The sequence below is a fragment of the Asparagus officinalis genome, chromosome 8, assembly GCF_001876935.1.
Source record: "Asparagus officinalis chromosome 8, Aspof.V1, whole genome shotgun sequence".
Lineage (NCBI taxonomy): Eukaryota > Viridiplantae > Streptophyta > Magnoliopsida > Asparagales > Asparagaceae > Asparagus > Asparagus officinalis.
In genome coordinates this window covers 106,198,017-106,226,011 of record NC_033801.1, presented here as the reverse complement: position 1 = coordinate 106,226,011, position 27,995 = coordinate 106,198,017, and the positions used below count along the sequence as shown (strand labels likewise).

At 40.7% G+C, this 27,995-nt stretch overlaps 1 protein-coding gene across 3 annotated transcripts; it reads right to left on the bottom strand.

Moving 5' to 3' along the window:
• On the bottom strand, positions 225 to 26,398 carry LOC109822281. Of its 3 annotated transcripts, XM_020388457.1 has the most exons (7): positions 26,276 to 26,398; positions 25,422 to 26,206; positions 19,335 to 19,433; positions 13,299 to 13,333; positions 13,075 to 13,228; positions 12,780 to 12,986; positions 225 to 496 (listed from the first exon to the last, which is right to left on the bottom strand). In XM_020388457.1, exons 1-7 carry the CDS (start codon positions 26,277 to 26,279, stop codon positions 431 to 433), a joined length of 1,350 nt encoding a protein of 449 aa, XP_020244046.1. In that variant the 5' UTR covers positions 26,280 to 26,398; the 3' UTR covers positions 225 to 430. The 3 variants fall into 3 exon arrangements, with proteins under 3 accessions (XP_020244046.1, XP_020244047.1, XP_020244048.1); XM_020388458.1 differs by lacking the exon at positions 26,276 to 26,398 and having other exon boundaries at positions 225 to 501; positions 25,422 to 26,243; XM_020388459.1 differs by lacking the exons at positions 19,335 to 19,433; positions 26,276 to 26,398 and having other exon boundaries at positions 25,422 to 26,243.

The following is a 27,995-nucleotide window of genomic DNA, read 5'->3' as shown; positions in this document are numbered from 1 at the left end:
CAGTATAAGATGGATCTTTGGACTTCTCTACATATATATTTCAATCTGTTAATGACTTTAACATTCTCACTATTACAGTCAGATTTCAAATTCCACAAGGAACCAAACATACATCTGCGTCTTTCCTAAAATTTTATTATTAGGTAACCACAAAATAAAATAAAGTTCTATAAAATTAGATAACTATGCATCACACTGTACATGATCAAGTCTTTGAGAAGAACTTTGAAGAAAAGGGATGGGCCTAACTATATTTGCGATATCTTCAGAAACATCTTCACTTTAGTAGATAATAACTCTTATATATATTTACAAAAATGATTTGAGAAAAGAACCAACTTAAGAAAACTTTCATATAGGTAAGCATAAATTATACATCTTGATCTTCATGACTATTGGCATTTGTCAATTTTCCAATATCATCAACATATCAACCAGTAATCCTGTGATCAAATTCTTCGCATGTCTCCTGTGAAATTGCTTTTATGATGTAAATCTGGGTTATGACACAATGAACAAGTAGTCAGTATATGCAGAATATAACTTGTAACTTGGCAATGATACTTGTTCAACATTCACAATGTTATTAACAAGAGTAACTATAGTGTATGGAGCATGCTTGTAATATTTAGAGAAAACACTTTGGCTCTTTTCTTATCGGCGAGATTCATTTTATTCAATTAAAAGAAAAAGGGTTAATTATACTTTAACACCCTAGTTTCTCTTATGGTTAAGTTGACGTCTTGAAGTTTAAATTTGTCCAAATGATACCCAAAAGTTTCTAAGATGGAGTTATTCACATCGAGTTAATGGAAAAGGGGTAAAAAAGAATGAAATACCAATATGATTAGATGTTAATTTCTCCCCCCAAATTAATTTACTTCTTATTCACCTTCGTTCCCATATACTCTGTTTTAGGGCTGTCCAAAAAGCCCGCGGCCCGGCAATGAAATACCAATATGATTAGATGTTAATTTCTCCCCCCAAATTAATTTACTTCTTATTCACCTTCGTTCCTATATACTCTGTTTTAGGGCTGTCCAAAAAGCCCGCGGCCCAACCCGGTGCCCGGCCCGGGCCCGATCGGGCCGGAACCCGGCCCGACCTGGGTTTTGCCCGGACACCCGGGCCAGATCCGGGCCCTCGAAAACGCACCCGGTCCGGACCCGGAACAGTGCCGGTTGGGGCACCAACCGGACCGGGCGGCCCGGGCCCGGACCCGACCACAACGATCACCAGAGGTGACCGTTGCTGGAAAATGCCGGGTCGGGCCGACACCAACGGTCACCTCTGGTCACCGTTGGGCAGAATTGACCGGACCGGGCCAGCCCGATCAAAGATGACCGTTTTGGTCGGACCGGGCCGGGCTGCCCGACCCGGCCCGGTCATAATGGCCAAATATGGGTTTTGACCATTTTGCCCCTAAAAACGGTAAAAAAATGGCTAGAATATGAGGGTTTTTTGGTCATTTGTCTAGGAGGCTGTCTCTATAAATAGAGGGAGGTTTTCACTTCTTCTCCTCACACCAAAACTCATCTATTTCTCTCTAATACTCTCTTATACAATCTTATACTCTCTTATACTATCTTAAAATCTCTTATATTTTCTAATACTTCTATCAAATGGCTTCTGGATCTGATTATGAAGAGCAACACCTATCTCCTACCGATCCAGAAATGAGTCCTACAACAATTACTCCTCCTACCGGTGTTAATCCTGAATCTGGTGGCGACGAATCTGCACCGAGAGCTCCTAAAAGACCGAGATCCGATGTGTAAAATTTTTTGAGAAGATAGAGTCACCAATGATGAACACGGTAGGATCATCACCCAGAAGGCTAAATGTGCGTTGTGCGGCCAGACTTTCTAAGCTCATCATAAGAGCGGTATCAACCACCTCAAACGCCATATAGAAAAATACAACAAAGGTCAAAATCTTTAAGGTGATATCCGAAAATCTATGATTTCTCAATCCTCCTCTTCTGGTAGTCTCGGTAGTTAGAATTATGACGCTGTCCGAGTCAGAAAATGCGTAATCAGGTTTATCGTTCTTAAAAATCTTTCTTTTAAATTAGTAGAAGATGATGAATTTGAAGATTTGTTTAGAGATGGTTTTTATCCCGCATTTACAAAATTTTCTCGTCAAACCTGTCAACGTGATATTTTAAAATATTTTTAGGAGGAAAAAGAAAAAATGATTTCTTATTTTAAAAATTTAAACTGTAATTTTTTTAACTTCTGATATTTGGACATCTAGAGTGCAAACTGGTTATTTATGTATCACAGCACACTGGATTGATAAAAATTGGCAAATGTTTAAAAAAGTTATTTTTTTATTACAATTAAAGAATCACATACTGTTATTAATATTACAAATTTAATAATTAAAGAACTTATGAAACTAGAAATTGATCAAAAAATATTTTCTCTTTCACTAAATAATACAAGTAATAACAATATAGCTGTTGATTTTATCAAAATAACTCTGTCATTACCATATCATGGTGAACTTTTTCATGTTAGATGTATCTATCATTTTTTAAATTTAATTGTTCAAAGTGTATTTTTTGAAATTAAACCCATGATAGAAAATGTTAGAACAATTGCTAATATGCATAATGCTTCTGAAATGAGAATTAAAAGATGGAAACAATGATGTAAAAGAAAAAAATTATAAGCCCAGACTAATTCCAAAAGATGTTGACCATAGGTGGAATTCCACCTATACAATGTTAAGTATAGCAATAGAATATAAAGAAATTATAAATGATTTTATAAATTTTTATGCTTCTAGTTCTAGCTCTGGTAGTACTTATGGAATATCTGAAGATGAATGAACAATTATATGTAATTTAAATGAACAATTATATGTAATTTAAATGAGATGTTACATGTTTTTTTATGATGCTATAATGTTATTATCTAGCTGTTATTATTCAACAATTACTTTAGCTGCTTTACAAATTTTAAATATTCAAATTTTTTTTGCCAAATATCGTATGGATGATACTTTTGGAGCTGTAATTTTTCAAATGGAGAATAAATTTAATAAGTATTTTAGACCTATTCCTCATATTTTTGATTTGGGGGTTCTTATTGATCTATGTTTGAAGGATATTGACCTTCGAAGTTTGTTACATTCATTATATGATGGATAAATTATAGACTTAGATGATGGATCCACCCTTACTGTTATTTTTTATCATTTAACTATTAGAAATTATTTTCAAACATTATATGATGAGTATGCAGCTAGACATGGTGTAGCTACACAACAGTCTACAGCTTCGACGTCTTCGAGCATAGGCCGAGGTAAAAGTGCAAGTTTTGATAGGTATGCAATGGTAGCTGAACTAACTGGTGGATCTGGATCTGGATCAACATTAGAGGTTTCTAAAATAGATAAATATTTATCTGTTTCCTTAGTTAAATGTCAAAAAAATGCTTTAGATATTTTGCAATGGTGAAGAATATAAGGATCAGTTTTATGTCCTATACTTTCTACCATGGTTCGTGACTTACTAACAATGCAGGTTTCGACGGTAACTTCGGAATCCGCCTTCAACACAGCAGGGCGTTTGATCGATGACCACATGACATACTTAGATCCGTATACTGTACAAGCGGTGATGTGCTTACAAGATTGGTGGAGGTACGAGAAGAGAACGCAAGACATCGATCGGATGGTTGTAATTGAAGATAAATTTAAAGAGTTAGGACTAGCAGATAGGTATAAAGATTAGATAATATTCATTAAATTATAATTTTTATTTCTTAGCTTTAAATTTGTAATGAATTATTTCGAAAAAAGTTACAAATGATAGTGATATAGGTGAGTAGGTGCCAACCTAATTGGGATGTACTCATCTATTGTGATGCGACGAATTTCGAAATAAATTTATACTTGTAAAGGATTTACGGATTATTAATAAAGAAGTTATTTTTATCATCTTTTATTTTTATAATTTTTTATACTTGTAATTTATGTCATTTCAAATTATTAAAAAAATTATGTCATTTTCTGTAATTTTTATGTATATTTTATGATTTATGGGGATTTTTAAAAATTTAAAAAAAAACCGGGCCGACCTGGAGCCCGGCCCGCTCAGGCCCGGGCTAACTGGGCCCGGGTCCGGGCTTCGGTTTTGCCAGGCCCGGGCCCGCTTTTCCAGGCCGGGCTGGGCCGACCCGGCCCGGATGGACAACCCTACTCTGTTTCCCATAAATTGATGAGAAATCCCACATTGTCCTTTCTCTTTTCTTTATCTTTATTCCTATTACCTAACTCTAAAATCCCCTAATAAATTAATTTGGAAACCCCAGAAAAGGTTCACTGTTGGAATCACAAGGATTATAGGTGGTGCAAAGGAGATCTGCCTCATGATTGCTTGTATAAAGGTAAGTTTATCTATTTATTTTTGTTACTCATTTTAATATTGTTTGTAATCTAGGATTTACTTTCCATTTTCCCCAAAAATATCAATAGAATAGCTAGTACTTTAGGTTAAAGTTTACGGCTTTTGCTGTGATTAATATTGTTAATTTATGATTAATTGTAACAAATTTGTGGTAAGAAGAGTTTGGTTTTGAGTTTAATTTGGTTGAATAGCACTAGAATTGAAGGTTAGGTGTATATGTGTATAGGTTAAATAGCTTAAGATGAAGATAGTGGTTCGGAGGAAATTAGTTTTCAAAATAGGGGTATAGTTGCCTAAACATATCACATGATGCATTTTGAAAAGAAAATTAAATTGTTAAGTAACCAAATTTATTGTTTGTGGAGCATGATTTATATGGAGAATACATATTAGTAGGCCCCAAAATTGGACACCAACATTGCACTTCCACTGCACAGATGGAGATAGATATTGGAAATAAATTTACGTGACTAGATGGATAAGAGTCATTTGAACAAGGATCCTTTTGATGGTTGAGGAGTGAAAGACATTCAAAAAGCTTATAGTTTGAGACAAATTTTACTGTTACGGAGTCGAATGCTTCAGGATGTGGCAATTCATTTAGATATTGCGAAGGACTAATGGAGACGTGAAAGAGCTGTATTCAAGCAAGAATAGCCTTAATTAAGCATAAAATGTAAATCGAGAGATGTTCCTAGTTAAGAAAGAAAGTAAATTATCTCACAGATATACGTGAAACTCAACAAAGTTATATGAGAAGCTGAAGGCGTTGCTTCTTATCACATTCAGTACGAAGAAAATCCAACAGTACTTGATAGCTAGTAATTTTGATTTGTCTTGGGATTTTGTGTGCACACTGCACACCAGTGCAATATCTAATGTTTAGAGTTCTGTGGTTAACTAATTGCACGAAGGTTACCATCTTCTTCATATACTTTTCCAGAGGAATCCATAAGTTCTCAACTTTAGCAATGCATTACAGAAAATTTTAAGGTTATGCAGACAAAATACTCATGTTGTATAGGTTGTGGTCTTTAGGAAGGATATGGATTTGGTGCTGGAGAACTCAAAAACACAGCATTCGATATCTTTAGTTATTTGGGTCATTCTTCCTTGAAGAATTTAAAAGAATAGATTAGAAAATTGGGTCAATTTATAAACTTTAAAAATGCATCGTATGTGTTATCCATTCTGAGTCAATAAACAAGTTAACACTCCCTTAGAGTTAGTTCGTTCTCATGTTTAGGGTATTTTATTTTTTATTTTTATGACCATTTTCGTGTTACTTGAACTTCTAATGAATATTCAATTTGAAGTATTCTCAATATTTCAAAATTTCGATGTTGAAGTTAAATATCGATTTGATGTTTATGTTTGTTTTTTGAACTAATCTGCAAAATAGTTCTTAAGTTTATCTTTCATGCATTTCATGTTTCAGTGTGGGATGGCCATTAATCATCTAGCTTTCATACACCTTAATAGAAAGTCATTTCACAATCTAAAAGAAAAACCTTATTGAAATTTAATTATGTACATATGACAAGTCATATATAAAGAGATCTGAACAATGTTTGCTTACATCTCATTTTCATGCCTTGGTTTATTTATTTTCTTATTTCTTTCTCTATCACCACCAACCGTCCATCTGGGTGAAGCCAATATCTTTCTCCATGACAATTGAAAAGTCCTATGTACTCGATGTGGATTAAACCATCTGAGTTTGTTGCCCTGGGAAATTATGTGAACTAGATCAACAAGTCACTATCTAATCTATAGAATGTTCTTGATATGTTGAACGAGAGTAGAATGTGGCCTTGCTAACTGTTGATATATTAGAATAGTTAAGGGGGTTATTTGTAAGATGTATTTGTAGGGGGCCTATATAAGTCCATGTTATTTCATTAATAAGATTAGGGTTTCAATTCTTCTTGGTATCAGAGCAAAAACCCTAGCCACCAAAACACCTACCCCCCCCTTCCGCCTCCCCTGCAGACAACCCCACCGACCCTCCCCCCTGCAGATCTCCCCACCGACACCCCAGCCTTTCCGCCTTCCCCCACCACCTGCCAGACCCCCCACCACCGACCCCCTGCAGATCCGAACCCTTCCCATCCTCCAACCCCCTGCAGATCCCCCCACCGAACCCCCAGCCTTCCGCCTTCCCCCCCACCTGCAGACTCCCCACCGAACCCCCCTGCAGATCCGACCCCCCTCATCCTCCGACCCCCTGCAGATCACCCCCGACCCTCTGTTCCCAACCAGCCTCTGCAGATCCCCTCTGCAGACCGACCCCCCTCTGAAGACCGACCCCCCTCCTTGCTTTTTCGACCCCCCCTGCTACAGATCGAACCATCCCCCTGCCTGTCTCTTTCTAGCCACGCCACCGTGTCGAACCTCGAGTTTGACATGGGTTCCCTCGACTCAGTCCTCGAACTGATGACAGGAAGAGTATATATCTCACTTCGATGAGATATATAACTGTTTTTGGTTCTTGTTTCCTCTGAGAAACGAGAATTTGTTTGCGATCCTACTCTTGTTGTGCAGTAGAGGTGCTGCCGAAATTTTTACTGCACACAACAAGGGTCGGAAGAGAAGGTGAACAGGTGGTGGGTCTGAAGCCTATTCGATGGAGGAGATCATCAAGAAGTTGAACCCCGCGGAGGTGTCAACTTTGATGAAGCTAATGAAGTTGTCGGCTGGTGAGAGCGCGACAAAACCATCAAAGAAGTTGGAGCTTCCGACCATCGATCTGAAGCTTGATGGACCGAGTACTTACCTGAGCTGGTCGCGGCGGATGAGATATAACCTTGCAAGGAGGAACCTGGAGGGTTATCTGACAGGAGAGGTTACAGAGCCGGATAAGGACTCGGAAGGAAGAGATGAGTGGAAGTCCACTCATATGATGGTGTATATCTGGCTCCTCAACTCATTGGTCCAGTCGATCGCCGCCACAGTTGATGGCATTGAGAAGGTCTGGGAAAAGTTGAGAAGGACCTATGATGAAGTGGGGAATAACCTGAGGGTGTTCCAGATTAAGGGAGAGATTGACGCCACAGTACAGGGAGAGCGGACTGTACAGGAGTATGCCACAGAGCTGGAGCGTCTGTGGCTAGATTATGATCACTTCTCACCTCGGGCGAGCTGTAAGGACCCGGGATGTAAAGAGCGGGAGGCCTTTCTACAGGAAAGGACTATGGTGTTTCTCAAGGGATTGACATCAGAGTTCGCTCAGCGAATTGCATTGCTGATCGCTCATCCGAAGATTCCCACGCTTGAGGAGGTTGTCTCTGCTATGATCCAGGAGGAGACTCGTATTAGGCTGCAGGTGGGGACATGTGGACTTCCTGTGGTGAAGTCAGCACTGGCAGCCTCTAGCAACACTGGATCTAGGGGAGAGACTCGACAGTGCTATAACTGCAGTGCGGTGGGTCATCTAAGGCATGCTTGCACCAAGCCACCCAAGGAAGGAGATTCGGCTGGACGTGGACAGTTCGGAGGTCGTGGTCGTGGCCGTGGGGGTCGACGAGGTGGAAGAGGAGCAGGGAACATGGCGAATCTGATGGTAGCAGAGGAAGAAGAAGCTGAGGTGGTCTTTACTGAGGAAGATCGTGCTCTCCTGGCAATACTCAGGAGGAAGCAGCAAGTAGCAAGGGATGATGACTTGAGGAGTGGGACTGAGGAGGCATCTACTTCGTTCTTCGCCAGAGGCAACACTGCTACATATGCTCATCCGACCAAAAGTACTGATGACATACATGCTCTTGCTTCTATATCTCCCGACAGATCATCAGAATGGATAGTCGACTCCGGTGCGTCTCGACATGTGACAGGTAATGCTAGTGAGTTCTCATCATATACTCACCTAACATCGCCTGATAGTATTCAAACAGCTGATGGTATATTTCAGCCGGTGGTTGATAAGGGTACAGTCGATTGTACTGGTTCTGTAACTTTGTCCAATGTTTTGCATGCTCCTTCCTTTCCAGTCAATCTTTTGTCTATTAGTTCTATCATCCTCCAACTAAAATGCATTGTTTCTTTTGATATTCCCAAAGTGATTTTTCAGGAGAAGGGGACAGGGCAGAGACTCGGGACTGGCACATGGCGTAGTGGATTGTGGTATCTGAATCGTGAAGGGCTGGATTCAGCATTGGTGTCAGTTGTAGAGGAAGCAAGAGTATGATCTAAAATGAGTGCTGAGAGTGAGTTAATGCTTCATCACCAGCGTTTGGGACACTCATCCTTTAGTGTTTTAGGTAGATTGTATCCTTCTTTATTTGAGAAAGCAAATAAACAGAAACTTGTGCGTGATGTATGTGAGTTTGGAAAGCTTACTAGAAGCTCTTATGTTAGTTCTGGTCATAGAAGTTCTCATGCATTTGACTTGGTACATTCAGACGTTTGGGGACCTTGTTCCACAAGTTCTATGAATGGATACAAGTATTTTGTTACATTTATTGATTATTTCTCTCGTGTTACTTGGTTATACCTGATGAAGAATAAGAGTAAAGTGTTTGGGTGCTTCCAAAACTTTCATAGGAATGTTCAGACTCAATACGGAGCAGTAGTGAAGGTATTGAGGTCGGATAATGGGACAGAGTATACCAATAGAGCGCTTGAAGAATATTTATCAGCTCAGGGAATACAGCACCAGACAACATGTCCATACACACCAGCTCAGAATAGGGTAGCGAAAAGGAAGAACATACATCTTTTAGAGGTTGCTAGAAGCATGATGATCTCTATGAATGTCCCAGAAATATTATGGGGGCAAGCAGTATTGACCGCAGCAACGCTGATCAACAGGATGCCCTCGAGAGTGCTGGATTGGAAGTCTCCGTGTGAGACGTTGAAGGGAGATAATGGTGAGATTCTTCCACTTAGAGTGTTTGGCTGTGTGTACTTTGTGAAGGACAACAGGCCATCTGTCGGGAAGCTTGCTCCTAGAGCTGTGAAGTGCATCTTTGTGAGATATTCTGCTACTCAGACGTGATATGTTTGCTGGAGCCCGATGAAGAAAAGATTGTTTGTGAGCATGGATGTGCACTTTTGAGAACTCGAGCCATATTACACCCGGAAAGTAACTTCATCCATTGGTAACTCGCCCAATACTAGAAGTATGAGGCGAGAGGAGGAGAATGGTGAGAGATCGGTGAACAATGTGGAGAAATCAATTTCTGTATCGATTCCTTGGGAGGGAGAATTGGTTGAGGAGGAGCAAGAGAATGAAGAAGAAAAGAAAAACGAGACAAGAGGTGTTAGGCCCACGGTTCAGGGGGAGCTACTAACCTATAGTAGGAAGGAAAAGCAAATTACAGGAACAGTACCTACAGTACCACTAGTGCTGCCAAGTCTCTTGCCAATGCCTGCCCCGACTCCTGAGACACCTACACCACCACCAGTTTTATCTCAAGGTGATAACATTCCTCTCCCTACTCCCCCCACACCAATATCAGTACGGATGACTACTCGTAGTAATGCAAGAAATCCTCTCGATAGATATGGATGGGATCTTGCCCAGTTTGTATCATATTCTAACATTCATCCTGCACATGGAGCATTCATTGCATCTTTGGACTCTGTTACTGTACCTAACAATTGGCAGGATGCTAAGAAGGATCCAAAGTAGAAAAAGGCTATGCACGAAGAGCTAGGGGCTCTTGAGAAGAACCGTACTTGAAAGTTAGTAAAACTACAAAAAAAAGAGCAGTTGGATGCAAGTGGGTCTTCACTGTGAAGCAGAATCCAGATGGACAGGTTGAGCGTTATAAGGCTCGTCTTGTGGCAAAAGGATATAGTCAGACGTATGAAATCGACTATGATGAGACTTTTGCACCGGTGGCGAAGATGAGCACTGTTCGAACCTTGATCTCTCTGGCAGTAAATGGTGGATGGAAGCTACACCAACTAGATGTGAAGAATACATTCCTTCATGAAGATCTGGTGGAAGAGGTATACATGGAAATACCATCAGGATTCGACACAGATCAGACAGTGGGCAAAGTCTGCAGATTAAAAAAGTCTCTCTATGGCCTGAAGCAATCTTCCCGTGCTTGGTTCGATAGATTTAGGCGGGCTATGATAGGTATGGGATACCAGCAGATTAACGCCGATCATACCGTATTCTTTCGACGGAGTGAAGGTCATATCACCATGCTTGCAGTATATGTGGATGGTATGATTATTACAGGGGATGATGAGAAGGAGATTGCCCAACTCAAAGTGAGACTAGGTAAGGAATTCGAGGTGAAAGATCTTGGCTTGCTTCGATACTTTCTTGGAATAGAGATAGCTCGAGGAGTGGAGGGGATCGTCCTATCCCAGAGAAAATATGCACTGGATCTTCTCAAAGAGACAGGGATGTTAGGATACAAACCTGCAACTACACCGATCGACCAGAGGTTCAAGCTGGGTGCTGAAGCTGGAGAACCAGTTGATCGTGACAGATACCAAAGGCTGGTGGGAAGGTTGATCTATCTGAGTCACACAGGTCCCGATATTTCTTTTGCAGTGAGCGTGGTGAGTCGCTACATGCACGATCCAAGGAAGGGTCATATGGACGCAGTATACCAGATTCTGAGGTATTTGAAGAGTGCCCCCGGAAAAGGGCTGAAAAGAATGGACATGTGAATATTGAGGGTTACTGTGACTCGGATTGGGCTAGCTGTGCTGATGACAGGAGGTCCACCTCAGGATACTGCATCTTCATAGGAGGCAACTTGGTCTCTGACAGGAGGTCCACCTCAGGATACTGCATCTTCATAGGAGGCAACTTGGTCTCGTGGAAGAGCAAGAAGTAGTCAGTGGTGGCAAGATCAACAGCTGAAGCAGAGTATAGAGCCATGGCCTTGGGAGTTACAGAGTTGTTGTGGTTGAAGAGTATGCTGGTGGAGCTGAAGCTGGATCAAGGAGCAAAGATGAAGCTGTGGTGTGATAACAAGTCAGCCATCAGTATCGCTAATAACCCAGTGCAGCATGATAGAACCAAACACATCGAGATCGATAGGTTCTTCATCAAAGAGAAGTTGGACAGTGGATTACTGGAGTTAAGTCATGTTTCAACTAAAGACTAGGCAGCAGATTGTCTGACTAAGGGACTTAGCTCAGTAGATATGATTAGAGGATGTGACAAGATGGGCTTAGTGGATATCTTTCGCCCATCTTGAGGAGGAGTGTTGACATATTAGAATAGTTAAGGGGGTTATTTGTAAGATGTATTTGTAGGGGGCCTATATAAGCCCATGTTATTTCATTAATAAGATTAGGGTTTCAATTCTTCTCTAACCCAAAATTATCCCATTGATGCAACTCAAGTCGTCTTGCGGAGATTCATTGAGTGATCCAAAGAGATATAGGAGGCAAGTAAATCGAATTATTTCAGTTAATGAAATACTCATCTGATGATTATTGTCCATCAATTTTTCCTGAGCAAGTTGCAGCTTGAATTTGAGGAATTTCAGATATGCTCAGGCGAATTTTATTATAAACAAAGTATAGATATTCTAATTACCTAGGTTTACCAATCAGATAGAAAGTTTGCTACACATATTATGTGTTAATTTTTGATATCCAGAAGATTTAAGAAGCAGAGTAGCATTTTTTGATCTAATGGAATCAGAATATTTAGTAATGAAAAATACCTAACATGAAATATGGTGACATGGTTTTTGTCATCCTTTATGAGGCTAGGTTATAACAATTAAGCAGTCATGCTCATTGCATTGGTCATGTCCAAGAAGAGTGAACAAAATATATTGGGGTTTCACTTTATCTCTGAGAAAGAGAAAGTGGAGCATTGAGCAATGACATGTAAAATCTGCTAACTTGTTGACATATCTATTAATATCTATTGGCCTTGGATCTTTGGAGAACACAAGCTGGAAGCATTATAGAGAGGCCATAAATGTTTGCTGCTGGGGGTCAAAGTATAAATTTGAATTTTTATAAGCCAGGGATAAATCAAACAAAGAAGGTATTATTAGGAAGAGCATATGTTGTATATGGAAATCAATCAAAAAGGTATACTGTAGGGTGGCATCAATGACAATTTTGACTTACAACACAAGCTAACTTCACCAGCTATGGAGACCGTTGATATTACGGTGTGACAGTAATTGTGGATTTATTCCAGATTCATTTCAGAAACACCACAGTTCATTTCTGGAATATTTATAGATAGTCACATATCAAAGAACCTAATAAATATAGAAGCATCAATCTCAAGAAATCGTTCAAATAGACCAATCCGATGGATCCATACTATTTGTAGTAGGATTAAACCTGTGCCTTGTTCAGTAGTCATATAATAAACAAGGATAACACTAAATGAAGATAAACAGTCATATGCAAAAGACGGTCATACCTTAAATCTTGTTGGCTCGAGTAATTCAAATACTAATGTGTCGCCCAATTCCAACGTATGAGCCAAAGCAAAACCTCGCCACCCACCACTAAAAGCAGTTCTACTACCAAAATAGTTGACCGCATACTCTGAACCCCTCTCGTCTTCCAATATCATTTTAAGATCAAGAGCAGGGAGATTCTCCTTGCAGAACTTTGTAGGAAGACTCTAAGAATAAGAATGGATATTTCAAATGTAAGTGTCAGAATTTTCAGGTTACGATGCACTTAACTTGTTTTAGTTATCCATAACTTACAATCCAGAAACAACTGGAGACGTGTGACAAGGCCATAGATCTAATGAATGAAGGGGTCCTCAGACTTCTCTGAAGTACCTGTGCTCTCTTTTCTGCATGCTTAGGTTGTTCTAAAGTTGGAGTTCGTCCAGTATATACCCGAGGATTGCCCGTGCTGGAAACATAAGGACAAAACACATTCACATCCGTTAAACAAGAATATTGTTCTACTTATTGAATAATACCTTTTGCTGTAACTTTGATCTCCTCTTTGAACAACCTGATACAAAATTTTGAGCACTTCAGTAATCAAGCTTTCTTTCGGCAATGAAGTTAGCAAAACGAGACCTCAAACATCAAAACATTGTCCCCGTAGAATTGTAAAGTGTGATGAGGATAAAAAGAGATACATCTAAGAGAAAACGAGATTAATTTTGAGACTGTCTTTGCATAGTTGCCCTGACATATACTGACTTCTCATTTGTTACTGAAAACAAAAAACAGACATATATCAAGATCAAAGCAAACATGTATGACAATTGTAACCACGAATTTAATGAATTTTGGTGCAAGGCCTACGTCCTCAGACGACATTCATTGTAAATGTTCTTTGACAAGCTCTTCTTGTTCCTCTACTTCAATAATGATTCTAAAAGGTACTATTAATTGTTTTAGATGCCTGAAAAAAATTATCCGTCGTTCACAACTTTTACTGCTTGCCAGTGTTCAGTGATTCCCATAGAGACATTTGTGAAACAAATTTTCTATCATTTTGATAATTTTGAATTACTTAACATCTTTTTCCATCAAATTTGTTGCATATTAAATTGGATTGCACTCTAATAAAGATGCAATTATATGATAGAATCAAGCATATTTCATCATTCTCATAGCCTCCCTCACTAGGCATGCAAGTAAAGAAATGACCTATAATCCAAATACCTTATATTTATGTAAGTAAACTAGCTTGGGTAATTTTATCAATTCATGGAATAGTATTAAAGAGCTCATAGGGCAATCATCAAACAAGTAATATAAGTCCCAACATAGTAGGATTTGAGATGTGTTGATAATAGTGTTGATAATAGTGTTAGTTGTGGGTTTTTAGTCCCACGTTGGTTGTGAGAACACACCTCACCATCCTCTACTTGTATAAATATATGTGCACACTCAATATTCAACTCAAGGGAAATTTACCTAATGCTCTCTCTTACTTTATCATGATATCAGAGCTAGGGTTATTATTTCTCTTCCAATACTTTTTTAACGCTTCTACGTTCTTTTGTCAAATCTTGGCCTTGCTGTTTTGCAGCCGTTTAACGCCTTTTTTTGCATTCCTCTGCCAGATTTTTGGCATTGCCGCTTTGCGGCCTCTTAACGCGTTTCGCGTTCTCGTATTCAAGACTGTCTCTCGGACTTAGATTAACGTCATCGCCGTTTCAATACCATCTTTTTGGTCTCAAATTTACGGTATCGTTGTTTCAAGACCGTCTCTTGGTCTTAAATTAACGACATTGCCGTTTCAAGCAGTTTATTGGCCTTAAACAAACGACATTGCCGTTTTACAGTCAGTAAGTTCAATCCATCTCGACGTCTCAACGTCGGCATTAATCCGTTATAGGTCTTCGGCGTGAGCATCAGATCTGACCGATCTTCGCGCCACCTTGGTCGTCGGTTGCTTCTTTTTCTCAGATTTGATAGTCATGTATAACCTTCGGGTTCAAATTTAACTTTCGGGTTCTTACAGCTTAACCTTTGAGTTTCTACATTAACTTTTGGGTTTTCTTTTAACCTTCGGGTTCCATTTTAACATTCGGGTTACATTTTCACCTTTGAATTACTGTTATTATGACATCTTCACTGGCACCTACTTCTCAGGCTCGGTCTAAGCTCTTTTGCACCTATTGCAAGGAAGAGGGACACCGCTTTAAGACATGTTTCCAGCTTCATCCTGAGTTACGTTCATCAGGAACTGGCCGTAATCAGCGATCCCCTCAGTCTAGATCCTCTAGTGCACCAGGATTACTGGTTAATGTTATGCCATCTACCACTTCAGATCCTACTATTCAAACTATTGTAGATATTAGCCGTCAAATTATGGCTTTTCAGCATACCACCTCTCCACCTGCTGCACAACTCTCTGATATTCGCCGTCAAATTGAGGTTCTTCAAGCTATTGCAAATATTAGCCGTCAAATTGAGGCTCTTCAGCATACCACCTCTCCATCTGCTGCACAACTCTCTGATATTCGCCATCAAATTGATGCTCTAGTGCACCAGGATTACTGGTTAATGTTATGCCATCTACCACTTCAGATCCTACTATTCAAACTATTGTAGATATTAGCCGTCAAATTATGGCTTTTCAGCATACCACCTCTCCACCTGCTGCACAACTCTCTGATATTCGCCGTCAAATTGAGGTTCTTCAAGCTATTGCAAATATTAGCCGTCAAATTGAGGCTCTTCAGCATACCACCTCTCCATCTGCTGCACAACTCTCTGATATTCGCCATCAAATTGATGCTCTTCAGCATAGAGCCTCTACATCTATTGCACAACTCTCTGGTATGCGTCTTGCTGGTTCTTCAGCCAATCCTTCGATGTCTGGTATGAATGATCTCTGGATTTTTGACTCTGATTATTCCTTTCATATGACTTGTAATACCTCCTCCTTATTTTCTATCTTCACTTTCTCTTCTTTCCCCCTAACTACACGGCTGTTGGACAATCTTTGTCTATCACTCAGTATGGCTCTATCATCCCACATTGACCCATCTGGTCGTCTAACTTTTGGCCCCGTCTATGTGACTCCTCAGTTGTGTTTGAATTTAATTTCTGTTAGCTTCTTATATATGGATGGCCTACTTGTCTCATTTTCTTCTAATACTTGTATTGTGCAGAATCCACAGACGGACAAAACTATCGGGGCCGATTGAAGGAGACAAAAATTGTATTTTCTGGAATATCTTCACCTTCCAAAGTCCATACGTCCACGTTCTCTTGTTGCTTCTGTAAGTCCTCTACCTTGCTTTTCGTAGATTTGTGACATAGACGACTTGGTCATGTGTCCCATAAAAGGCTGAAGAGTCTTATCCAATGCAGAGTACTTGGTCCCGTATCCTCTCGTTCTCATATTGAGTCATGTATTGATTGTAAATTGGCTAAATTTATTGCTTTACCGTTTCCAACCAGAACATCTGTTTTTACTTCCTTATTTGATTTGATCCATTTTTGATATCTAGGGCCAGCTCCTCTGTCTTCTTCATCTGGCTACTTATATTATGTTAGTTTTATTGACGATTTCTCTCGTCATACATGGGTCTACCTACTTAAAAATCGCTCTGACGTACTAGTTGCTTATCAAGCCTTCACTGCGATGATCTTCACTCTATGGCAAGCTCGTATTAAAGTTTTTCGTTCTGACTGTGCTAAAGAGTACTTATCCTCTACCATGCGGCATGCACTCTATCATGTCCTCTCATGAGACTATCTTTTAACAATCATGTCCCTACACTCATGACTAAAATGATATTGCTGAACGCAAACATTGTCATATTCTCGATACCGCTCGATCCATGCTCATTTTTTACTCTGTTCCTCGTCGTTTCTAGGCTGAGGTCATTCTCATTGTTACTCATGCCATTAATATCACTCCATCTAGCTCTCTTTCCGGTGCTACTCCTAATAGTCGTGTTTATACTCATCCTCTCCGTTATGATATGGTCCGTGTTTTTGGTTGTTATTTTGTTCTTCTGTCATCTCACGAACGTGATAAATTATCTCCCAGAGCTGTTCTCTGTGTCTATTTAGGAATTAGTTCGGAACATCGAGGTTATCGTTGTTATGATCCCGCATCTCGTCGAGTTCATATATATCGACACGTTCAGTTCGAAGAGGATTCTCCATTTTATTCTGCTTCCGATGATTTTAATTTCCTCCATACTACTGATCTTGCTTCTCCGCCAGCTACATCACCCACTTTCTTACCTCAATTCTTCTTTCGAGATCTCACTGAAATCTCTCCATTTCCTTCTATTGACTCTCCCTCATCCGAGCTTTCTCTTTCACCATCTGATCCCTATCCCGTAGACACGACACCCACTCCAGAAAATATTGTTGACCTCTATGCACCTGCGCTAGCATCTCCCCGCCTGAGGTTCCTCTTGCTCTTCGTCGAGGCAAACGACCACATGTCATGCCTGCACGGTATGCTTCGGTTACTTCCTATTCATCTATCTTTCATAATTTTCTTGCTGTCATTCTACTACAGTTGAGACTTTTTACTTCCTATTCATCTATCTTTCATAATTTTCTTGCTGTCATTCTACTACAGTTGAGCCAAAGTCCTTTCAAGAGCCCGTTCAATTTTCAGAGTGGCGACAGGCTGACTGAGGAATTTCAGGCCTTTCAGCAAACACATACATGAGATGTTGTTCCTTATCCCCTTGACATCTCTTTAGTTGGCAGTAAATGAGTGTATAAGGCCAAGTATCGTCCTGATGGCACCATTGAACATCAGAAAGCTCGTTTAGTGGCTCGAGGTTTTATTCAGTAATAAGGTATTGATTATGAGGAGACATTTGCTCCTGTTGCTCAGATGTCCATCGTTCGTACTCTTCTTGCGGTCATTGCTGCTCATCGTTAGCCTTTATACCAAATGGATGTCAAAAATGCTTTTCTTCATTGCTCTTTATCTGAGATAGTATATATGCAACCGTCTTCAGGATCTAATATTCCTCCGAGACATGTATGTCTTCTTCGCCGTGTTGTTTATGGTCTCAAGCAGGCACCCGATGCTTGGTTTGAGTATTTTCGCAATGTCGTGCTCAAGGCGGGCTTTATGAAAAGTCATCAAGATGCTTCTTTGTTTGTTCATACTACATCGCGTGACAGAATTTTATTACTCATCTATGTAGATGATATGATCATTACAGGTGATGATATGGCTGGTATACAGTACGTAAAATCTTAGTTGTAATAACAGTTCCACATGAGGGATCTTGGATCTCTTCGGTATTTTCTTGGTCTAAAAATTTCTCAAGACCCGCGGGGTGTACTACTGTCTCAACAGAAGTATCTCTCGGATATTCTAGATCGAGCCGAGCTAACTAACGATGTAACTGTCGATACTCCACTCCAACAGAATGTCAAACTTCGCTCTACTGATGGTGAGCCTCTATCTGATCCTACCCGATATCGACATCTTGTTGGCCAGTTGGTCTATCTGTTCATCTCTCGACCAGATATCTCTCATGCTGTTGGCATTATCAGTCAATTTGTTAGTGCCCCACGTTCTGTATACTATGCTATCTTATTACAGATTCTTCGGTATCTCCGGGGTACTACCACTCGCTCTTTTCTGTTTTCTGCTACATCCAAGTTAGAGTTTTGTGCATATTCTGATGCTGATTGGGCTGGTGATCTCACTACCAGGAAGTCTACCACAAATTATTGTATATTTCTTGGTGATTTCCTTATTTCCTGGCGGAGTAAGAAACAAGATGTTATTGCTCTTTCCAACACCGAGGTAGAGTATCGTGCAATGTCCACAACAGCTAAAGAGATTGTTCATCTTCGTCGTCTTCTCAGTGATTTCGATATTTCTGTTTCGACTACTACTCCTCTATATTGTGATAATAAGAGTGTCATCCAGATTGCTAATAATCCAGTATTTCATGAGAGGACCAAACACATTGAGATCGACGCTCATTTTGTCTGTCAACAAGTTATCAATGATAAGACAATTCTACTTCCTCATGTGTCATCCGCCGACGAGCTTGTAGATTTCTTCACAAAGACCTTACCTGTTCATCGGTTCCAGTTTTTTGTACGCAAACTCACTTTGTTTGATCCAACATGAGTTTGAGGGGGACTGTTGATATTAGTGTTGATAATAGTGTTAGTTGTGGGTTTTTAGTCCCACATTGGTTGTGAGAACACACGTCACCCTCTTCTACTTGTATAAATATATGTGCACACTCAATATTCAACTCAAGAGAAAATTACCCAAGACACACACACACACTCTCTCTCTTACTTTATCAAGATGCAAGGTAATGATATGAATCTTAAACTCATTACAAATATTCGTTAACTAAACAGTTTTATTGATAGCAAAATATTTCTCCAACTAAAACTGAAGATTTAACAAATGTAAAAGACTAGACATACAAGGGGACCCCATTTCAGTAGTCATATGAAAATATATGTGAATTAGTAGTCGAGCTCCAATTACCACTTTCTCTTGAGTTGAGGGAAAAAAAGGATAGATAGCATACGCCATTGAAGCCAGTAGACCCTGGATTTCTTGCTGATACTGAGGAACTCAGATCTGTCAATTTAAACGTTTTCCTCGAATTGGAGACTATATTACTTTCCTGTAAAATAAAGAAGGCCTTTCAATATTTTCCTTTGAGCCCTAATACCAAAGCACAATAAATGAAAATAACACCTACAAGTTATACTCTAATTTCTTCTCTTTAGTCTTTACATTATTCTACTGCTGAAAGTAACTAAGATCTGTAGGTAACTAAACCAAATTCCGTGCATACATAATGACTAGAAAACAACAGCAAAATGATATGAAGAGCAACTTGAAGAATTGGCGAACGCGACGAGAGAAGTGCAGGAGAGCAGCGAGAATTTAGCCAGGCAGACTGACCGCGAACGTGCACAGGAGCTCAGGAGGAGCTGGATCCGAAGGCGGTCGACCGTGACGGTCGACCGCGCCAACCCTGTAATCGATTTAAGTATCTGTCATTTGGGTCGGTCGACCGCGATACCTGCACGGTCGACTGCGATACCTGCGCGATCGACCGTCACGGTCGACCGTAGATGAGTTTGGGTTGGGCTTTGGATTTTTTAACCCGATTCGTTTTGAGTTAGTATATAACTCTAATCCTGATTAGTTAGAGTCAAGTAAGGACATTTTTGAGCAGTCTTTGGGAGAGGATTGCTGTATCCAATTGTGAGAGATTTGTGAGAGATCTAGAGCTTTGTTTTAGAGTTTGATCGGTAAGATTTGTAACTCTATTTGTATTCTCTTGATTTCTAATAGTAAGAACTCCCCCTCCTTGCCCCGTAGACGTAGGTAACTTGCCGAACCACGTTAAACTCGTTGTTCTTGCTGTGATTGTGATTTGCCTATTAGTTGTGATTTATCTCGAGTTATTGTTCATGTCGCCTCGAAGCTTCCGTCGCGCACAACAATTGGTATCAGAGCTACAGGTTAGGCTTGGAGCTTGTTCGAAGGATTCGATGAAGAATTCTGATCTGAAGAGTTAGATCGACAACATGGGAGAAGCCAGCACATCATGTTCGTCTCTTACAGAGGCGATACAAAGTCTGAGCATCAATAACACGAATATTGATGTTCCGAAGTTCGATGGTAAGATTAATTTCGGATTGTGGATGTGTCAGGTGATGGACGTCTTGGATGCACAGAATTTGGAGGACTCTTGAATTACAAGAGAAACCCGAAGACATGGAGGATAAGATTTGGAAGAAGATGAACAGTAAAGCTTGTGGAGTTATTTGGTCATGATTGACGCCAAATCTTATTTATGACATGACGAACGAACGAGATGTCGGCGAAGAGGATATGAGAAACACTCAATGAGAAGTATCTTACGAAGAGCATTGAGAATCGGCTTCACTTGAAGAAGAGGTTTTACCAGTTCAAGATGAAGATGAGAGTTTCCATCAGGGAGTATGACAATAATTTCACGAAGCTACTTTCAGATATGACCAATATGGATATCATGATTGAGGATGAAGACAGTGCGATGTTACTTTTGTGTTCGTTGCCCGAGGATGATTATGATACGTTTGTTCTCACTAAGATCAATGGAAGAACTACAGTTAGTTATAAGGAGGTGACCTCAGCTTTGGTGAATTATGAGTTGAGAAAGAATGATGGTGAACCATCCGAGAAGGCATCGGGAGATGCATTAGCAGTTCGAGGCCGAGATCCAAACCATCGCTAGTTCAAACGCTCAAAGTCAAAGAATAGGAGTGCCTATAAGAGTGTTGATAGAAATCAATGTCGGTATTGTAAAGGACATTAAAAAATTGACTGCCCAAAGTGAAAAGAAAAAGCCGGGAAGAATAAGGAAAAAGCTGTACAAGCTTCAAAAGTGAATATTGCAAAAGCTATTGATGAACATTCAGAGTCAGATTCTTCGTGCTATTCGCGCCCTGCACTATCATCGGTTTGCTATGCCGATTCCACGGAGTGGATGATGGATTCGGGAGCTACATATCATATTTTTCCTAGGAGGAATTGATTCTCTAGCTTTAAGGAGCTGGAAAGAGGGGATGTCGTACTTATGGGTAATGACCACGTATGTCCTTTTGGTGGTATTGGTTCAGTCCGGATTAGGATGCATGATGGAGTGATTAGGGAGTTGAAGGAAGTGAGCATGCCGCAGTTGACGAAGAACATCATTTTTCTTGGGACTTTGAAGGCAGCTGGATATCGAGTGATCTTATAGGGTGCTATAGTGAAGGTCACGAAGGCTTTTATGGTGGTGATGCGAGGTGTCAGGGAAAATAACCTATACTACTTGAAGGGTAAGACAGTTATGGGAGGTCTGACAGCTTCTATCACTACAGGGGAGGACACTATCACTTTATGGCACATGAGACTTGGACACATATGTGATAAGTCCCTACAGTCATTGACGAAACATGGACCATTGAAAGGTGCTAAGACCTGTAAGATGGAGCTGTGTGAGAATTGCGTACTTGGGAAGAAGACTAGAGTGAAGTTTGGCACCGCTGTTCACAACACCCGAGGTACATTGGATTATATTCACACAGATGTCTGGGGTCCTTCCAAGAACACATCTCTTGGTGGGGCCAACTATTTTGTCACTTTCATTGATGATTATTTCAGGAGGAATTTGGTATACCCTATGAAGCATAAACATCAGGTCCTGGATATTTTTATGGAGTGAAAGAAGAAAATAGAGCTACAGACAGGTAAAAAGATAAAAACTTTACGTTCAGATAACGGTGGAGAGTACAAGAGTGGTCCATTTCTGCTATTTTACCGGGATCACGACATTAGAAGACACTTCACAGTTCGAGAGACACCACAACAGAACGGGGTGGCTGAGAGATTGAACCGTACATTGCTGGAGAAAATACGATGTATGATGACGCAGAGTGGATTGCCTAGATCCTTTTGGGCCGAGGCGTTGGTTTATGCGAGCCATCTCGTGAATAGGTTACCGTGCACTCCGATAGACGGGAAGACTTCTTTGGAGCGTTGGTTTGGTTCGGTGACTAGTGATTATGAGTCGCTCAGATATTTAGGTGTCCAGCTTATTACCGTGTCAGTGATAGTAAATTAAATCCGAGAGCGAGGAAAGCTGTCTTTGTGGGATTTAGAGATGGAGTTAAATGCTTTAAGTTATGGGATTCACAGGACAAGAAGATAGTTATTAGCAGAGATGTCACATTTGATGAGACGTACATGATGAGGCCTCGAGTCCCTCAGCAGGTGAAGGGAGACCAGACAGGTGAGATATGACAGCAGTGGATAATGATGTGACTCCACCCACTCCAGATAACATTGTATCAATCGAGGCTCCTACAGAAATGACACTGGGAGGAGGTAAGATGACAGCCGGGTAGATAGAGGATACAGTGGATGATGAGACTCAGGAGCAGGGTCATGTTTAGGGGTCCATTGCAATAGATAGACCGAGGAGAGTGATTCGTCGGCCAGCTAGGTATAATGATGTCATGGTCGCATATGCAGTAACAGTGGAGGTCGTTGATGATATGGTTCCATCCACATTCAGAAAGGCAGAGTCTAGCCCCGATTCGATCAGGTGGAGGGAAGCTATGGATAAGGAGATGCGATCTCTTCGGAAGAACGATACTTGGACACTTGTAAAGCTACCTAAGGGTAAAAAAACTATTGGTTGTAAGTGGGTATATGCGAAGGAGGGATATTCTATTGGGGACATTCGGTTCAAAGTCAGATTGGTTGCCAAGGGATATACACAGCTTGAGGGCATTGATTACAACAAGGTATTTTTACCCGTTGTGAAGCATTCGTCGATACGGATTTTATTAACGTTGATGACACAGTTGGATTTGGATTTGATCCAGATGGATGTGAAGACAGCATTTCTACACGGAGATTTAGATGAGGAGATCTACATAACACAACCATTGGGATTCAAAACTGCAGGAAAGAAAAATTTGGTTTGCAAGCTGAAGAAGTCTCTTTATGGTTTGAAGCAATCGTCGAGACAGTGGTATAAAAGATTCGACAACTTTATTATTAGCCATGGGTACACGAGGAGCTCATATGACCAATGTGTTTACATGCACAAGTTACAGGATGATGAACACATATATTTACTTTTATATGTTGACGATATGCTTATTGCTTCCAGGAATTCTTCAGCTATTCCAAAGTTAAAAGAAGAGCTGTCATCCGAGTTCGAGATGAAGGATCTTGAAGAGGCAAAGAAGATACTGGGTATGGAGATCGAGAGACAGGGTGAATGGGAGATTGAAGCTTACACAAAAGAGCTATTTGCAGAAAATGTTGAAGAAATTCAGCTTTGATGGCAACGCAAAAGCAGTTAGCACTCCATTGGCTTCCTACTTCAAGCTTTCAGCGTTGATGCCACCTGTTTTAGTTGAGGACAGAGATTATATGTCGAATGTCCTATATGCCAGTGCAGTAGGTAGCTTGATGTATGCGATGATGTGTACGAGGTCAGATTTATCACAGGTTGTGAGCATGGTATCAAGATACATGCACGACCCCTGGAAGGATCATTGGGAGGCCGTAAAGTGGATTCTACGATATGTTCGAGACACCATGGATGTTGGTTTGGTATTCCAGAAGGATGAGAAGAATGAGTAGGATTGTAATGGTTACGTGGATTCAGATTATACTGGAGATCTTGATAAGTGCCGGTCTACTTCAGGTTATGTGTTTACATTGGCAGGTGCACCGGTATGTTGGTGATGTACACTTCAGTCCATAGTGACTCTCTCTACTACAGAGGCAGAGTATATGACGGTGACTAAAGCTGTTAAGGAGGCTTTATGGTTACGTGGATTATTGAAGGACTTGGGGATTGCACAGGAGACCCTTCGGGTATATTGTGATAATATGTCAGCTATTTATTTGGCGAAGAACCAGGTTTATTATACGCGCACGAAGCACGTCGATGTCAGATTCTACTTTGTTCGTGACGTTTTGGATGATAGAGACGTCATATTGGAGAAGGTCCACACGAACGACAGCCCTGCAGATATGTTGACCAAATTTGTTTCAGGAGTGAAATTTGATCATTGTTTGAAGCTTTTAAACATTCTTCAGTGTTGAGGCCTTTGGAGGCCATTTGGGTGAACTATGTTTGGTTTGATTCCTTGGACAAGAGGATATGTAAGCAGTCTTTCAGATGCATCTGGTTTAATTTGTTGATTCAGATGGAGGGAGATTGTTTTTCAGCTCACGTTAGGTTCCCGACTTGTTGTGGATTGAGTCCGTTGTCGTGGGGTGTTTCCACGACATCCTAAACGTAACAAGTAAGACATTTGGATGATTTGGTGTCGGCTCAGTTTTGATAAAAACGTTCGCCGAGGTGGAGAATTGAAGAATTGGCGAACGCGACGAGAGAAGTGCAGGAGAGCAGCGAGAATTTAGCCAGGCAGACTGGCGGTCGACCGCGAGTCAGCGGCGGTCAATCGCGAACATGCACAGGAGCTCAGGAGGAGCTGGATCCGAAGGCGGTCAACCATGATGATCGACCACGCCAACCCTATAATCGATTTAAGTCTCTGTCGTTTGGTTCGGTCGATCGCGATACCTGTGCGGTCGACCGCAATACCTGCGTGGTCGACCGCCATGGTCAACCGCAGATGAGTTTGGGCTGGGCTTTGGATTTTTCAACCCGGTTCGTTTTGAGTTAGTATATAACTCTAATCCTGATTAGTTAGTGTCAAGTAAGGACGTTTTTTAGTAGTATTTAGGAGATGATTGCTGCATCCAATTGTGGGAGATTTGTGAGAGATCTAGAGCTTTGTTTTAGGGTTTGATCGGTGAGATTTGTAACTCTATTTGTATTCTCTTGATTTCTAATAGTAAGAACTCCCCCCTCCTTACCCCGTGGACTTAGGCAACTTGTCGAACCACGTTAAACTCGTTATCGTTATTCTTGCTGTGATTGTGATTTGCCTATTGGTTGTGATTTATCTCGAGTTATTGTTCGTGTCGCCTCGAAGCTTCCGCCGCGCACAATACAACTTAATTAGCTTCCCAAACCCATGCTAGGATGCATATTAAAGGACACAAAAAACTGAAAATTCAGGCAGAGATCCCTTTTACTGACCTGTTGTTGTTTGATTGCGGACTCTAATGGAGTATGCACATCTTCCCCTCCAGAAGGGACTCTCTTTCCTCCATTCCTTCCAGGTTCACTTGGTTTCTGGGAAGCAAAGAATTCTTTTGAAGAATGAGAAGCATCTGCGAGTCTCTTCTTGATTAGATGGCTAAGAGGAACCTCATCTTCATCCTCCTCACCAATTTCACTTGTGCGCTCCTTTTCCTTCTCTATGGGACGGGGATTTTCCTCTACATTAATCTCTTTTCCCTTGAAATCATAATAGCAATTTCCTTCTGAAACCATCAACGCCCGAATCTTGAGGTTCCTATTCTCCTCCGCAAGCTCGAAAATTTTCTCTTGAATCTCCCTCTCTTTCCTCTCGAAACCTGCAACTGTCTCACCTATGAGCCTCGACACCCGAGCTTCGAGCTCACAATACTTACTCTTCCACTCAAGAACCTCACATTGTGCCCTCTTCTCCCCGCATTCAAACTCCAAAAGCTTCTCTCTGAAATCTCTGTCTTTCTTCGCCATTTCTTCCAACAGGCACTTTAGGGTTTCTTGATCCCGGGCCTCTCTTTCTCTTAGAGTTTTGTTGTCTTCCTGTAGCCGAGCCATGACTTCTCTTTGCATGAGACACACCCTCCTTTGATTGTCAATTTCTTGGCTTGCAGCAAGCTTTGAGAGCTTCAAATGAGACTTGAGATCTCTGTATCTATCCTTTTCCTCTTCTAACTTGAGCTCAAGCTCGATGATGTTGTGTCTGAGGACAGAAGGAGACCCGTCATCACCCATGATTTTGTTTTTTGTTGGATGATCAGAGGATTGAGGGAGTGGGACAGAAGGAGACCCGTCATCACCCATGATTTTGTTTTTTGTTGGATGATCAGAGGATTGAGGGAGTGTTGGGGAACAGAGAAAGAGAACGGAGGAAGCTGAGAAGTTGGCAGATGGCAGAGCTAGGAGACAATAGTTATGGTGGAAGAATGACGAAAGGTTAGCGTAAGCATGTGGCCGTGTCAGGTTTATTACTCTAATCGGAGGGTAATGAATTATTGTGGTTACTCTAAGGGTCCAACTATTCACACTCCCAAACAGTAACTTTGGGGGTGTGTGAGGACTAAATTGTCCTTTTCCCAAACCAAAACAGGTCAAGTCTATTCCAGAAACACCCTCAACATCAACAGGGTATTTTCGACAATCTGACTCCCAAAATTACTGTTTGGGAGTGTATATAGCAAACATGTTACTCTAAGGGGACAAATTTTCAAAACCACCCCATTTGCGATTTTATTCCCAAAAAAAGACCCATTTCCTCTTTATTTGTAAAAACCGACCTGGTTTCAGCATCAGCGTTGAAACTAGGTCGGTTTTTACAAAAAAATTTCCGAAACTTCACGGGAGTTCAACTCCCGTGAAGTTTAGCAATCATTTAATTAAGCTGCTAAACTTCACGGGAGTTGAACTCCCATGAAGTTTCTTAGTTAAAAAAAAAGGTTGAGCTGTGGAACTTCACGGGAGTTGAACTCCCGTGAAGTTTAGCAGCTTAATTAAATGATTGCTAAACTTCACGAGAGTTCAACTCCCGTGAAGTTTCGGAACTTTTTTTTGTAAAAACCGACTGTTTCAGCCCTGAGGCTGAAACCAGGTCGGTTTTTACAAATAAGAGGGAAATTGGTCGTTTTTTGGGAATAAAATCTCAAAAGGGGTGGTTTTGAAAATTTGTCCTACTCTAAGGGGCTGTTTGGTTCATTTCCATAAAATAATGGAAATGGATTCCCTTCCAAATAACCATATCCAAAAAAAATTTTGGATCAACCAGGAATCCATAACTTGTGTTTGATATGAAGTTATAAAGTGAAGAGTAAGAAAGCATATCCAAAATCCATGATTGGTTCACCACTAAAGAAAAGGAAAACACCATCAAAGAAAGCTTTTCCTGAAAGCTCTTGTGTTTAGTTCAAAACCGTAGAATAGGAAAGAGGCCAAAAATCAGTGTATACACATACCTGTGGTGAAGTTACCCCAGAGTTCTTAACATTTCATCACTCAAAGCTGGCAAAGCAACGGCTAGTTACACACAGTCTCCGTCAGCCAACACAAGAAAAAATGGCTAGTAGGGGTTGCAACAACTCAACAAACAAAGTCACTTGGGGGCCTATATAATGAGCCACCAACAGCCCAACACAAGTATAGGACATCTCAGCCAGGTAAGAATTTTTCAGGCTTCTAATTTTTTTCCAGATTCATAGCAACAAAGCCACTGCAGGTTGGTGGAGCGGCAATGGGACAGCAAAGTAGAGGGTGCCCCATATGAAGTTAGATGCAAATGCAAACTTCCAACAACTTGAAGCTATGTGCCAATGGAAAAAATAGAGGGAGACATTATTGGGATTGCACTAAGTTCCCAAATAAGGAATGCAACTTCTTTCAGTGGGCCGACAAAGCGGGCGATTGCAGCAGAAATAGAAATCAAGTATCACAAAGTGAGGACATTCATGAAGATAAAAGGTCAATGAAAATCAAAAAGCTGAAGAGGGATTTGAAAACTGCAAAGCATCAACTAATCATTTGGAAAAA

What these genes read in the sequence shown, in the direction of transcription:
- LOC109822281 (XM_020388457.1), bottom strand. An exon ending in GGTCTACTGGCTTCAATGGC is followed by an intron (nt 13,334 to 19,334) that starts GTATGCTATCTA and finishes ATTTTGTATCAG; the next exon opens with GTTGTTCAAAGAGGAGATCA. An exon ending in GATCAAAGTTACAGCAAAAG is followed by an intron (nt 13,229 to 13,298) that starts GTATTATTCAAT and finishes TTATGTTTCCAG; the next exon opens with CACGGGCAATCCTCGGGTAT.